This window comes from Leptonychotes weddellii, chromosome X (genome assembly GCF_054177405.1).
Source record: "Leptonychotes weddellii isolate Sample4059 chromosome X, ASM5417740v2, whole genome shotgun sequence".
Classification (NCBI taxonomy): Eukaryota; Metazoa; Chordata; class Mammalia; order Carnivora; family Phocidae; genus Leptonychotes; species Leptonychotes weddellii.
The window spans coordinates 60,847,490-60,860,146 of record NC_138385.1 but is presented as its reverse complement, the minus strand read 5'-3'; the positions used below and the strand labels follow the sequence as shown (position 1 = coordinate 60,860,146).

Below are 12,657 nucleotides of genomic sequence, written 5' to 3'. Positions count from 1 at the left end.
AGTTTGAATAAAGGCTCAGAGACATAAGAAAAAATGCACTGAGGGTTTGAGGAATAGCAAGTCGTTTAATATGCCCAGATCTGGGGAAATGGGGGAGGTAAGGTAAAACCACATTGAAAATGGACTTAGTTATTATGCTAAATGGTTTGGATTGCAGGCAGCTGAAGATCTGTGACATGGGATAGACATTCACATATCATTTTGTCTGTTTCTACATTTGGTTTTTTAAGACAATTACTGGCAGCATGAGTGTGGTATAGGTGAGGACCTAAACTTTAGAAAAATACATAGTAGGCCAGGGAGAGAGAGAGAGAAGAAAAAAAAAGTCTAGCACCAAATTTTGCTTCACACCTAGGATTGCAGACTTGGTTCCTCCATTTGGGTTGATACGTGCAAGTACTGACCACGTACATAAGTTCTTCCCTTATACAGACTCCTTGCCTTGGTCTAGGCTAGTGTTTCCTGGCATGGGTTCTGAGAAAACTGGTTCCATGGCATGTAACTGGCCTCTGTATCACCTTTGAATCAACTCTTGAAATCTGTTCTCCATGGCCTAGATCGCCGTACTCCAGTTGATTGCATACATATTTGGTGACGCATTGGAGGGAAAAAGGTATACTTCTCTCTAATTACAGTTCTCAAGCAAACTTGTATGTGGAGAAACCAGAGACTGTGTCTCATAATTCCCTCAAACCAAATTATCTGGGACAGCACATACATGTTGTAGTCTGTCTTTGAGTCTTTGCTTTTAGAGAACTACGGCTAGAAGTTAATAATTTTTTCAAGTCATCAAAATTGATGATACCCCATATCTGGTACTTGAATGAGTATCTTACTTATAACATTTCCACTTAAAATCCTTGAGTTTTTAAAGTGTAATAGGAGCAGAAAGATTTTATTGTTGTTTACTTTTGCTGTAAGTGCTCTAAAATCCCTCAGTTGCTCTTGAGAGAGTAAAATGATGTCATAGGCAATATTTTTCGAAGGCAGTAGGCAGAAAGCTAAGAGTACACAGAACACAATAGGTCATATATACAAAGGCAAGTATTTTCTAAATATAACAATTCAGAAACAAATTATTTGAAATAACAAAGCTGTTTGTTTGAAAACATTTAACTTTTGATTTAAAAAGATAGCCACCTGCTTTTACAAATTGTAGGATGTAGTCCTTAAGATTAAAAAGCATTTAAAATATTTTCTTATTGAACTGAACTAATACATAGACATTTTACCTGAGCAAGATGCTTTTTTAGAGAATTTTGCCCATCCTTTGGGATCATGTTTGTATGAAGTAGAACTAAGGGAAAAAGTACATGGCCACCCAGAAATCAGTAGAGCCTCCAGATTGTCTTTTATTGATAATATTTCCATGACAACAGGTATCTAGGAAGTAAACAGAATAGCATCACTACCCTGGGTCACCTTTTCTAAAATCAAGTTCTACTTTCCTCAGTCTAGTAAATCCTGGCTGCACTTTTTAGATCTCTTAAGCCAGGCATAGAAATGGGTTTCTTTCCCCTGCTTAATACTCCGAACTCCTTAATACACAGAACCAATGGTTCTGTGGCTGAAGTGAAAACTGATTGTTGAGGGACATTTCAGCCTTCTAGCAGTCAGCAATTTAAAAATGCAAGCACAAATCCTGAAGAAATCACCTGCAGAAAACTTGGACTCGCATTTAGAATTAAGAAGAAAATCTGGATCTTGACCAAGATAAAAAGGTCACCAGCCCAGGCCTGCACAGGGTGGTGTGTCATGTTGGCTACAGTGAAATTGGAAGAGACTGAGGACTCTCCCCTGGGTGGAAAATGAGGCATAGAAGCTTTGATTAGTGAGCTGTTAGGCACAGAGACATTAATTTCGAAGCATTCCCATCTCTAGGCTGAATAATAATGCTTTTAATATTATGGGAGTTTGGCTGCTGCAAGAAATTCAGAAGACCAAATAGGGAGGCTTTTTTGGTCTCTGAGTAACTGTAATGAGACTGTTAAATTCTGCCTCCTTCTTTTCCTCCAGATCCTCCACTCCCACTAATTATTGCCCACGGTGTACAAAGAGGCACACACAAGCATATATATAAGCTCCTTAGTATATTTGTCAATGAGGCAGAAAAGAAAGGGGGGAGAAAACAAATCTAAGTAAAGAATTTCCATTTTTTCCACTTTGCCTGACTTAACAGGTAGGTAGGAAAAGAGAAAAGAACCCCAGTCCAAAATGGCAGCCACCCCGTTTCCCCAAATTTTGCATGCTGCCTCTTAAATCCGAGGACCTGTCTCAGGCATCTGATTATGGGAACTGCTAGGTGCAAGCCCATCTTTAAGTTGATACATTCAACATCCCTATTTTCATATTAGAAAAATTCCGCGTTGGCAGTTGCAAGCATCTCAAAACAACCAGACGCTGAAGAAAGGCTGACCTGCTTCATTCAGAATGAGGGTTCTAGAGGGTTCTAACTGATAACTTGGAAACACCTGGAATCTGAAGTTTAGGGCCTCAAGCCCTTGCTCCTCAATACAGACTCCATCCAGCATTGGGACTGGGGTTACTCTTTTGGTTAATGACTCCCCAAAATGGGACTGATCGTTTCCCTACCTCACAGGGCTGTTGTGAGGACTAGCTCTAGAAGTAGCATCAATTATCATTCATATAGTAATATCACGATTGTTGATTTCTGTAATATGACTTGGCATTAGCAGAGTGCTTTTTGATTATTCTTGATCATACGTGATAGCACTCAGGTGGATGGATGCAGTGAAGCTCTGGCTTGGTTGTTCGCTTTCCACAGCATGCTGCCAGGAAGAAGTTTTGCTGCCGGGGACTCAAGGTGCTACCTAGAACAAGAAGCCACCGTGCCTATCTGAGGCTCCTGTGGCCATTTCTACTTGGTCATTATTCAGCTCGTGAATTTCCCCTTACCTCCATTCTGCTGGACCACTGCCAAGGACTTAAGATTTTTAACCGCAGGCCCCATCACTGAGCTGAAGGCACCTAAGTTTAGTAAACAAGGACCAAATTTCTGCTTCTCCTGGAGGAGCCCTAAGAAGCCAGCTGGCCCCTCTCTCCAAACAGATCAGGGGACTAGAGTCAGTTATTTTCTCCTTATTCCCAAAGTCAAGGTGATTCTGTTTTCAGAAACACATAGTTTTAACCCTTTCATACAGAGGGAGGAAGGCAAAAATCTAAAAACCAGTGCCAACTTCTTATTTCCTGTTGATGAAGGAGGAAAGTGGATCCAACTCTACCCCTTACTTCTAGCCTTAGTGCCCCCACAATACCCCAGTACTCATTCACATCATCCACTTGCCTCTCCGTCACATGTGAGGTCTTGTTCTTTTCTCAAGCTAGCCTCAAACTTTGCATTATTCTAAGAGGAGAGGCACTTAGAGTTCATAATATCTTGCTATTCTCTGTCTCTGCCCCAGAAGCTCCATACTGAAAGCAGTTTCCTTCTGGTGGATGTGGAGTCTGTGAGACTAGGGACAGACAGATATGAGAGAGCACTCTTTCTGCCTTGCCTGGGGCCTGCATTTTCCACCCTCTTTGTTCTCCAGTCTCCACCTACACACACACACACACACACACACACACACACCCCCTCTGTCTCTCTCTCTCTCTCTCAATCCATCCCTCTCCCTCTCCCTCCCTCCTCTCTCTCAATCCCTCCTTCTCCCCTTGCCCTCTCCCTCCCCACCTCCTATCTCCCTCCGCCCCCCCTTCTCCTTCCCCTGACTCAGCAACATTCTGGAGAAAAGCCAAGGAAGGACTTTAGGAGGGAGGGGAGTTTCCCGCTCCTTGGGACAGAATTTTAATCTCCAGGCCAAGGAGAGGTTCCCTAATGTGGATTGAAAGGCTAATGTAGTTTATTTTTTAACTGCTTTCTATTTGTTTGAACGTTGCATATTTCTGCTAGTGATTTTTCCTTAATAAAGCCATTAATATATCAGTGGTATTTTCTTATTTACAATAGACTGACAGAATTAATGCTGTTAACTTTGGGCCTTTTTTGCTTTTTCTTTTTCTTTTTTTTTTTTTTTTTTTTTTTTTTTTCTCTCTCGTTTGCTTTCCAGGTCATGCTGACCTGTTCGGCTTGGGCTGTTTCACATTTGTTTTTAATGTCAGTTTAAATGTAATTGTAAAAGCATGTATGCTCTAAATTCATGTAGTTACTTTTTCCAGTGGAAAAGCCTGGTATGTGAAAGCATTTTCAGGCTCTGCAATTTCACATGAACAGATTTTTGGTAATGACTCTGTGCCCCTCACCCAGGATGGCATCTGGACAGTGACCCCCTTTCTTCTGGCTGACTAGTCAGAGAGAGACTTGGAAATAGTTTCTGCCAGATCCTGTGCTTTGGCAAGGCTGTGCAGCATTGCATATCATTCTATTATTAATTACATTTACTCCTCCGTGAACTAAAAACCATTAGACTAAATAGTCCAACATAAACCTTGAAAGATAAAATTTGATATTCCTTTTGCAGACTATTTCTATGACTCAGAATTGGGACTGGGAGGAGAATGGTGGCACGGGGGAGAGGACCAAGGAGGCTTCTTGCCTGAGAAAATTTGGCCTACGCTTATTAGTGTACACTTATCTTTGGATGCACCCCTTACTAATCTTTCATTCCATGCCTGCCAAGGACTGGCTTTGTTCCCTGCCTCTTGTCCTGTCCTGCTTCTTCCCCACTCATCTCCAACTGACCCTCCTCCCCATTAACATGCTATTCAACCTGATGAAATGGAAAGAGTACCACCCAAGAAGTCAGGATACCTGAGTCTGTTTTGTGATCTGTTACTATCTAGCTGTGTGACTGGGGGCAAAACAGCTCTGGCCTTCATTCTACTCATCTTTTAAACAGGGATTGGTTTGAACAGGAGAGGAAGGGGTAGACAAAATCTGGGGCCTTCAAACATCCTCTTGGCAATGTGACTTTTTCTTCAAACAAAATCTGACGAAGAGTCCCAAATGTAGATACGGAATAAAGCACTGCTGTTCTAGTTTGAAAGAAGGAGCCACATCCTCAGGCCCACTTTGCCTCCTCTCAGAGGCCCTTAATGGAACTTGTAGACCTCTTGAGGCTCTACTGTCGTAGTAGGTTTGATGTCTGGGGCTCTTATAACTCTGATTCTCTCTCCTAATTGATTTCAGTCCCCTTGGAAACTCGGTATGGTTCATCAGGTAGCTTATTCAGAAAGAAGCTTACCTGCTTAAGATAAAGGGGATGAAGCAGAGCAGTGTGGGGCCCAGCAGCCAGCAAAAGTAAAAGGCAGAATTTATTGGCTCATGGAATTTACTCTGTTCTAAGCACCTTTGTCTTAGCATGCTTTCTCTTGGGGAAAATTACAACAATGCTGTGAGACGGTCCTATTATTATCTTAGGATTCTGAAACCTGTCAGTTTGGCCCTCAACCTTTGGCTTGAGACCAGATGCCCAAGGTGGAAGGCTATGCTTCCTATAGGTTGCCACCCTAGGCAGTTTTTCAGAATGTTTTCTAACTGAAGATCCAGTATTGGAAAACGTCATAGCCTGCCCAACGGCATACACTTTTACCAGATTCAGAGCACTTTCACTGAGATCATTTCATTTCCTCCTAATAATAGTCCTATGCAGTAGTCAGGTCAGATTGGAGCCAATATATAGATGAGAAAATGGAGGTGCAGGAGACGTCAAGGGATATGTTCAAGGTCACATATCCCATAAGACTCTGAATTCACCACCACAGTAATAAAAAGTCCTTTATTGCAAATAACATTTTAGAACTTTGATGTCATCATTGCATTGTGCCTCCTTAAGTTTAGTGTATTTATTTTTTCATCATGCTTCAGTCTTGGAGAGTCCTTCTGGTGGTGTAGAATCATCCCTCCGCTCACAGGTGCCACCACAGTAACTACATATTCCTCATTAAAAACTTTATTATTTAGGTATTAATAATATCTCCCACTTTACAGATGAGGAAATTGAGGTACAGAGAGGCTAGGTCTTGTCCAAAGTCACACAGCTAGTAAGCGTCGAGCCAGGCTTACGACAGATGGTCTGAATCCAAATGCTCTGCTCTTAACTATTGCCTTTTATACATATATGAGAAAACCAAGTGCAAAAGGAGGAAAAGGATGTGCTCAAGGTCATATAGTGAGCTCCCCTGAATCGTAATCCAGTGTTCATCTGATCTTCTAAGCCTAAAGTTGTACAGGGAGATCCTCAGACTGCAGCCCCAGTGGATGAAAAGATGGCTGGCGTGATGGAAGCCAGAGGCCACACACTGGCTTTCCCCAGGCCGATATTCACTTACAAAATTCTGTTTGCCCAGCACAGTCTTTGTTTAGAAAATTGACATAGACCGCCCCTAGGCAGGGCATCAATTACTTTCACTTTCCCCAGCCTACCCTATTTTTGTGCACTAGGCTATTTTACTCATTTACATATCTGCCTGACTAGTGAAGATATTTGAGTTCATGACCCCTTTATTTAAGCACTGTAAGATAGAAGCAGCTACACACACACACACATACTCAAATACACGCATATGAGTATGGCCTAGTCTGGCTTTCACAAAGAATTTGCAGCCCTGCACTGAACATGTCTTCATGTTTACTTAGCATTTAGAATTACACTTAAGATCTGACTTCAGTCTTATAAGCAGTTATGTGCAGAAGAAACTCAGTTGCTGTTTTTCATTTTATAATGTGTTACTCTTCCCTTCTCTGCTATATCTGGTTCTCTTAATCCTGCTGTGTTCCTTCTTCCCCGTGCCTGAGTTAGGTTGCCCGCAGACCATTCACTCCCAGCTCTTTAGAAATGAACGGAGAGTAAAGGAGTCATTTTGGAGGGCTCATTATGGGCCAGGCATTCTCTCTCATTCAGTTCTCATAAGTGTCCTAAGAACTAGGTGGTGGTACCCCCATTTTACAAATGAGGAAACTGAATCTCAGAAAAGCTGAGAGAGCAAGGAGTTCGAACTTACAAAGCTAGTAACTGCCAGAGCTGGGATTTGAACTCAAGATCGTCTGACTCTGAAGCCTATTATCTTGCCCTATTCCACACTTCTGTAAGGAAAGTGTATTAGTTTTTTATTGCTGCATAACAAATGACCACAAACTTAGCAACTTCAAACAGTACCTATTTATCAGTTCACAGTTCTATAAGTCAAAAGTCTGACACAGCCTGACGGGCTGTTCTCAGCTCAGGGTTTCACAAGTATGAAATCAAGGTGTTGGCCAGCCTGCATTTTAATCTGGAGCTCAGGGTTCTCATCCAAGTTCATGTGATTATGACAGGATTCAGTTCCTTGCATTTGTAGGATTAAGGTTCCCATTTCCTTTCTGGCTGCCGTCCAGAGGCTGCTCTCAGCTCCTAGAGGCTGTTCTCATTTCTTGGCGTATTGATCCCTCCACCTTCAAAGCCAGCAACAGAGAATCTTCCTTATGTTGAATTCCCCGGACTCCACAGATGTCTTTCCAGAAAGAGCCTTGTCCCTTTTAAGGGTTCATCTGATTAGGCCAGGCCCGTCGAGGATAACCAGCCTTAAGTTTCAGTTGAATTATGACCTTAATTACATCTATCCAGCCCTTCCACAACCACAGGTAGATTAGTGTTTGACTAAATAACTGGAAGAAGATTGTGAGCAACCAGGGATTAGGACGCTTGGGTGCCATCTCAGAAGTCCACCCTACAACAGAAAGTGATTCTTTTGTGCTCCAAATTTTATGGAGAAGAGAAATATCCTTGACCTTAGGGAGAGTGATTCAAGTTTTCTAAAACTTGTGGAACTTCACCTCACCTGCCTCTTCCCTGCCCAGGGATGAGAAGGCCTCTATCTTGAGGCGGCAAGGAATGAGGCTGGAACAGTACCTAAAGATCACAGTGGCTACAGAAGCTACATATAAATCTCATCTACCTCTCCTTGGGGATGGGCCATGGAAACTGAATTGAAAAATCTGTCTCTGGTGCTATAGAGAGCCCTCACAGGGGTCTAATGCCACCAGGCTGAAAAGTGAGTTCTCCAAAGGATCCAGGCAGCAGGATCCAGACATCATGTCAGGTGCTCCAATCCCTTAAAGAGCTGGTAGGGACAAGGAAGTAACTTGCCAGTGCCCTTTTGTTGTCACCGATCTGAGACTGAAAGACGGGGAAGAGATGCAAAGCAACTAAAACACTGTTAGATTATCCACCTTTACTGTCCCTTTTCTCCTGGCTTCTCAATGTAAGTAAACCAATGGGTCTCTCCTATAACGGGGGCTGGCAGGCCTGTACCTCACATGAAAAGAGTTAGAGCTGACTCCGGGGCTCAGGTGCAGGAGGAAGGAGGGCTGTGGGGGTGGCCTTCATGGAAGAAAACAAGGCCTTGGGCATTGAGTAACAGCTGAGACTAGCAAGCCTCATTGTCCAGCATTCCAAGTCGTCTAGCAACATGCTGGCCTCTGCTGCAGAAAGAGAACAGAGGATCCCCTGGCAGAATGAATGGAATCTGATTTCAATTATGTCCAGTACAGTCACCCTCTTCAGGCAGAGAGGCCAGAACACCTGGTGCAGCTTGGGCCACTGTGGCTGCAGGGACAGCACATTACCCAGGTCCTAGACGCAAGTGGGAATGCAGCTTCTTTTCCTCAAGCAGATACCATATAAGTCTAGAGGAGGAGGATGTGAAAATACCAGCCAAGTTCTCATTAGCACTGTGCAGAAAAGGGGAATTATTTCATGTTGATGGACTCTCCCCACAGTCTCTGCACATATTGATCTTGCCTATAATGAGTTTGCTTAGGTCCACGAGTCATCACCCCACTGAGATCTGAGTCATTGGTGGGAGAGTTGAGGTGACAGAGTGTACTTCACTGATTGCACCAGCACCAATTGCTTTGTCCCCGTACCTTTGAGAAAAGCCCAGGGATTCATCTGTATAAAATTTATTTAGATTCTTTTCTTCTTTATCAATAGCATGAGTAGGGCATAACAAATGAGACAGCTGCCCCAGAGAACAGTCTAAGTTCACAGCATTATTCCATAGAACTTTCTGAGATGATGGAAATATTCTATGTCTGTATTGTTGAGCACTTGAAATGTGGCTAGTGAGACTAAGGAATTCTATTTTCATTTTCTTTAATTTTAATTAATTTCAATTTAAGTAGCCACATGTGGATAGCCGCTACTGTGTTGGACAGGGCATACCTAGAAGGAGCTCAGAGAGGTAAGTGCTGTGATAGAGTAGAAACGGGTTAGCCAAAAAGGAGAGCCAATGTGGCACAGGGAACTCTGGATTAGGAATAAAAGCCCGGGTTTTAGTCTTAGCTCTACCACTAGGTGACCTCACTCTTTCTGGCTTCAGCCTCCCCAGCTTTGACGCGAAATGTTGGATTAAGGTCAAAAGTCCCAAAATGGTAGCTAAGGACTGAATTTAACTTTGGAATACAGATGAGTTCCAGGAAGATTTTTTAAATATTACATGAATGCCTTCTAGGGTTTTGTGTATGTGGGTGTCCACATGCATGTGCATGGCAAGGGCAGGACGGCCAATAGTCGTTTACTCCAGTTCATCAGAGTTCCTCCCATTCCCCTACACACGCATGCACGCACACACACACACGCACGCACACACACACACACCACTGCATTACCTGTGTAGACTCTGAAGGTATATCGAATCTGTGGCCTTTGGATGAGATGATTTCTAAAGGCCCTTCCTACTTTGTCATGCTGTGAATTTTTAGGCCACTACAGTGCTCCAAGCCTGGTTTTACTTTGGGCACGTGACTAGAGTAATTTCATAGTTTCCTGCCTCTTGTCTTCTGGATTTGATGCTAGTTCCTGAAGTTTGGAGTCAAGGGTGAGGATGGAAATCTGGGAGGATATAACCCCAGCCCCACTCCTCAACTCCACTGTTCGGCTAGAAGTAGGGTTCAGAGCTTCAGAGACCTTGAGGAGGCAGCATGATATATATAGTAGAAAGAACATAACCTTTGTAGTCAGCAGACCAGGTTCAGATTATTGGGTTCTCTTTCTTTCTTTTTTTAAAAAGATTCTATTTATTTGACAGAGAGCGAGAGAAAACACAAGCAGGGGGACTGGCCGGCAGAGGGAGAAGTAAAAGGGGGGCTCTATCCCAGGACCCTGGGATCGTGACCTGAGCTGAAGGCAGATAGGTGTTTAACCGACTGAGCCACCCAGGTGCCCCAGGGTTCTCTTTCTTTGATAGCTGTGTTTCCTGAGTTTATTCACTTGTAAAATAGGGATAGGAAATATTCCTAATCTCCTAAGATCATTGTGGAGTTAAATGATGTAATGTGTTCATAGACTGAGGCATGTAGAAGACCCTGAAAAAATAGTCACCCTCATTTTTCTTAAATAGTCACCCTCATTTTTCTTAGTTAGCCCTCAGGCAGAGGGCTAATTACATCTCTGTCCTCTTTCAGGTTGGAATGGGGGACCATGTGGTCTGTCAGCTCCTGAGCTCAAGGCCAGAAACTGCTAGGGATGAGAAAGATGGGGTCTCCCTCTAGAAACTGTACCAAAGGAACAGACCCAGTAGGCATGGCCAGTCTGTGGAGCTGCCTACAAGAAGTCATGTCAGCCATGGGTTCACCAGATGCCAAGACATTTTGGAGGCCAGGCCTCTAAATCTGGGAGAAGATGGGCCCATACCTTCCATCCTGTGCCCTTGGTGGAAGGTGGGAGGTGGGAGTTGACTGTGTGTGTGCATATCTCCTTATCACTGACTGTCCAAGCCCTGCAGAAATGGCTGCTGGACAATGTCATCTTGCACTCTGGGCTGATTTTCCAGAGTACTCTGAGTACTCTGTGCTTCTCTTACACCACCAACCTCACCATTTTCTCCTTCTCTCTCCTGGTTGTTGATCTAAACATGTGATCCATTCTTGCGTTGACTTACTGAGTTGCACTATGACTGGAGTTTGCAGGACTTATTTTTCTAATTAGAGCTGAAAGTCAGTTCCAGATAAGTATCTTTTTCTATAGGATCCAGAAACATATCAGCGACAGGTTTTGTTGCATTTATCCATTTAAATTGAGCAATCAACTTATCTCTTTGTTTTATTTTTTATTTATTATTACTTTAAAGGGATTAGAGATAAAGTGGTTTAGGGTTCTCTCCGGTGCAACTGCCTTTGCTAGGCCTCAAAGTTATGACCTCCCCAGTTATTTCTATTTCTGCCAATATGAACGCTAGTAAATATCAGGATGCCCAAGTACCTCTAAATTGTGTGTGTGCAAGCACGGTGCAGGGGGGGGCGGGCGGGGGGTAGAGGATGTTTCTTAAGGTTCAAGTTTGGGATTATTGTTGTTTCAAAAGAAGCTGTTTATATCATCCTTTCTAAAGGCTGCTTCTCAGAATGGGTCCCATTTCACAGACTGATAGAGTCAGGGATATTCTGTTACTCCTTTGATAATATTGGGGATTTCAGCCCTTTAGCTCCTCAATCTGCCCTTTGCTAAAGAAAAAAACTCACTATGTGTGTTACAGTGTATGTTCAACTCTGGGCATAATGTCTGACAATATCTGAGGCTGTATAGTGTTCAGTAGAAAACGCTGTAACACCAGAAAATTCCCATTTATTAAATCCAGGGTGGGATTGAAGAGAAAGCAAGATATGAAGGTATGGGTTTAGTAGGGATTTGAAATGATAACTCATTCATTCAACCAGTGTTTAAACTGAGCACTTGTCCTTAAGGAGTTTAGATTCTGTGACCAGGCAGAATGGATATCCCTATTTTCTTAGCTTAGGCAACTTTTCTAACGGGGTAGCTGAGTTGGTGTGTTTTTGTCGTCGATAATAAATCCAAGGTTTCCTTTCCTTCCCTGTAGCCCGGAAGCTGAAGAAACTTGGTAATCTGAAACTACAAGAGGAAGGGGAGGCTTCCAATGCCACCAGCCCCACTGAGGAGCCAGCCCAGAAGCTGACGGTGTCACACATTGAAGGCTATGAGTGTCAGCCCATCTTTCTGAATGTCCTTGAAGCCATCGAGCCAGGCGTGGTGTGTGCTGGACATGACAACAACCAACCTGACTCCTTTGCAGCCTTGCTCTCTAGCCTTAATGAGTTGGGCGAAAGACAGCTTGTACACGTGGTCAAGTGGGCCAAGGCCCTGCCTGGTAAGGAAATGGGAAGAGGGGGCATGGGATAAGGGAGATCATATTTAGTGAATTGCTCCTGTGGGCCAGCACCATGTCTTAACTCATGCAGTCCTCATCATAGCCCTATGGAGGGTAGAAATTGGTATAATTCCCACTTGAAAAATAAGGAAACTCCTAAATCAAGGAGAAGAGCAGCATTATAGAGTATCCCATGTTCCTCACATCAGCACACAGCGGTCATGTTTGCATGTTCAACCTACAGACACAGAAAATTTCCCCATAATCACAGATCACATGGACATACCCTTATATGCCTTAGGACACTCTTGTACATGTGCACACACCGGCTTACCCGCAGAGATTGTTTTGCGCCTGACTATCTTCAGTATTACCCGCAGGAGGCAAACCATGGGAACTCTTATAATACGGTATGGTGGAAAGAAAGAGTTGGGCGTCAGAATACTTAGGTTCTAGTCTTAGCTCTGCTGGTAACTCGTTGTGTGATCCCTTCCCTTTCTGGGTCTCAGTTTCTTCATCTGTGCTGTGTGAGGAGTAGTTTGGACTAAATGGATGGTT

General features: G+C 43.4%; 1 protein-coding gene across 1 annotated transcript in view; it reads left to right on the top strand.

Moving 5' to 3' along the window:
• Window positions 1-12,657, top strand: part of AR (androgen receptor) — a 184,303-nt gene that overhangs the window by 153,354 nt on the left and 18,292 nt on the right. Inside the window, exon 4 of the mRNA XM_081808772.1 lies at window positions 11,812-12,099. Coding sequence (XP_081664898.1) covers window positions 11,812-12,099 — 288 coding nt within the window. The remainder of the gene's footprint in view (window positions 1-11,811; window positions 12,100-12,657) is intronic.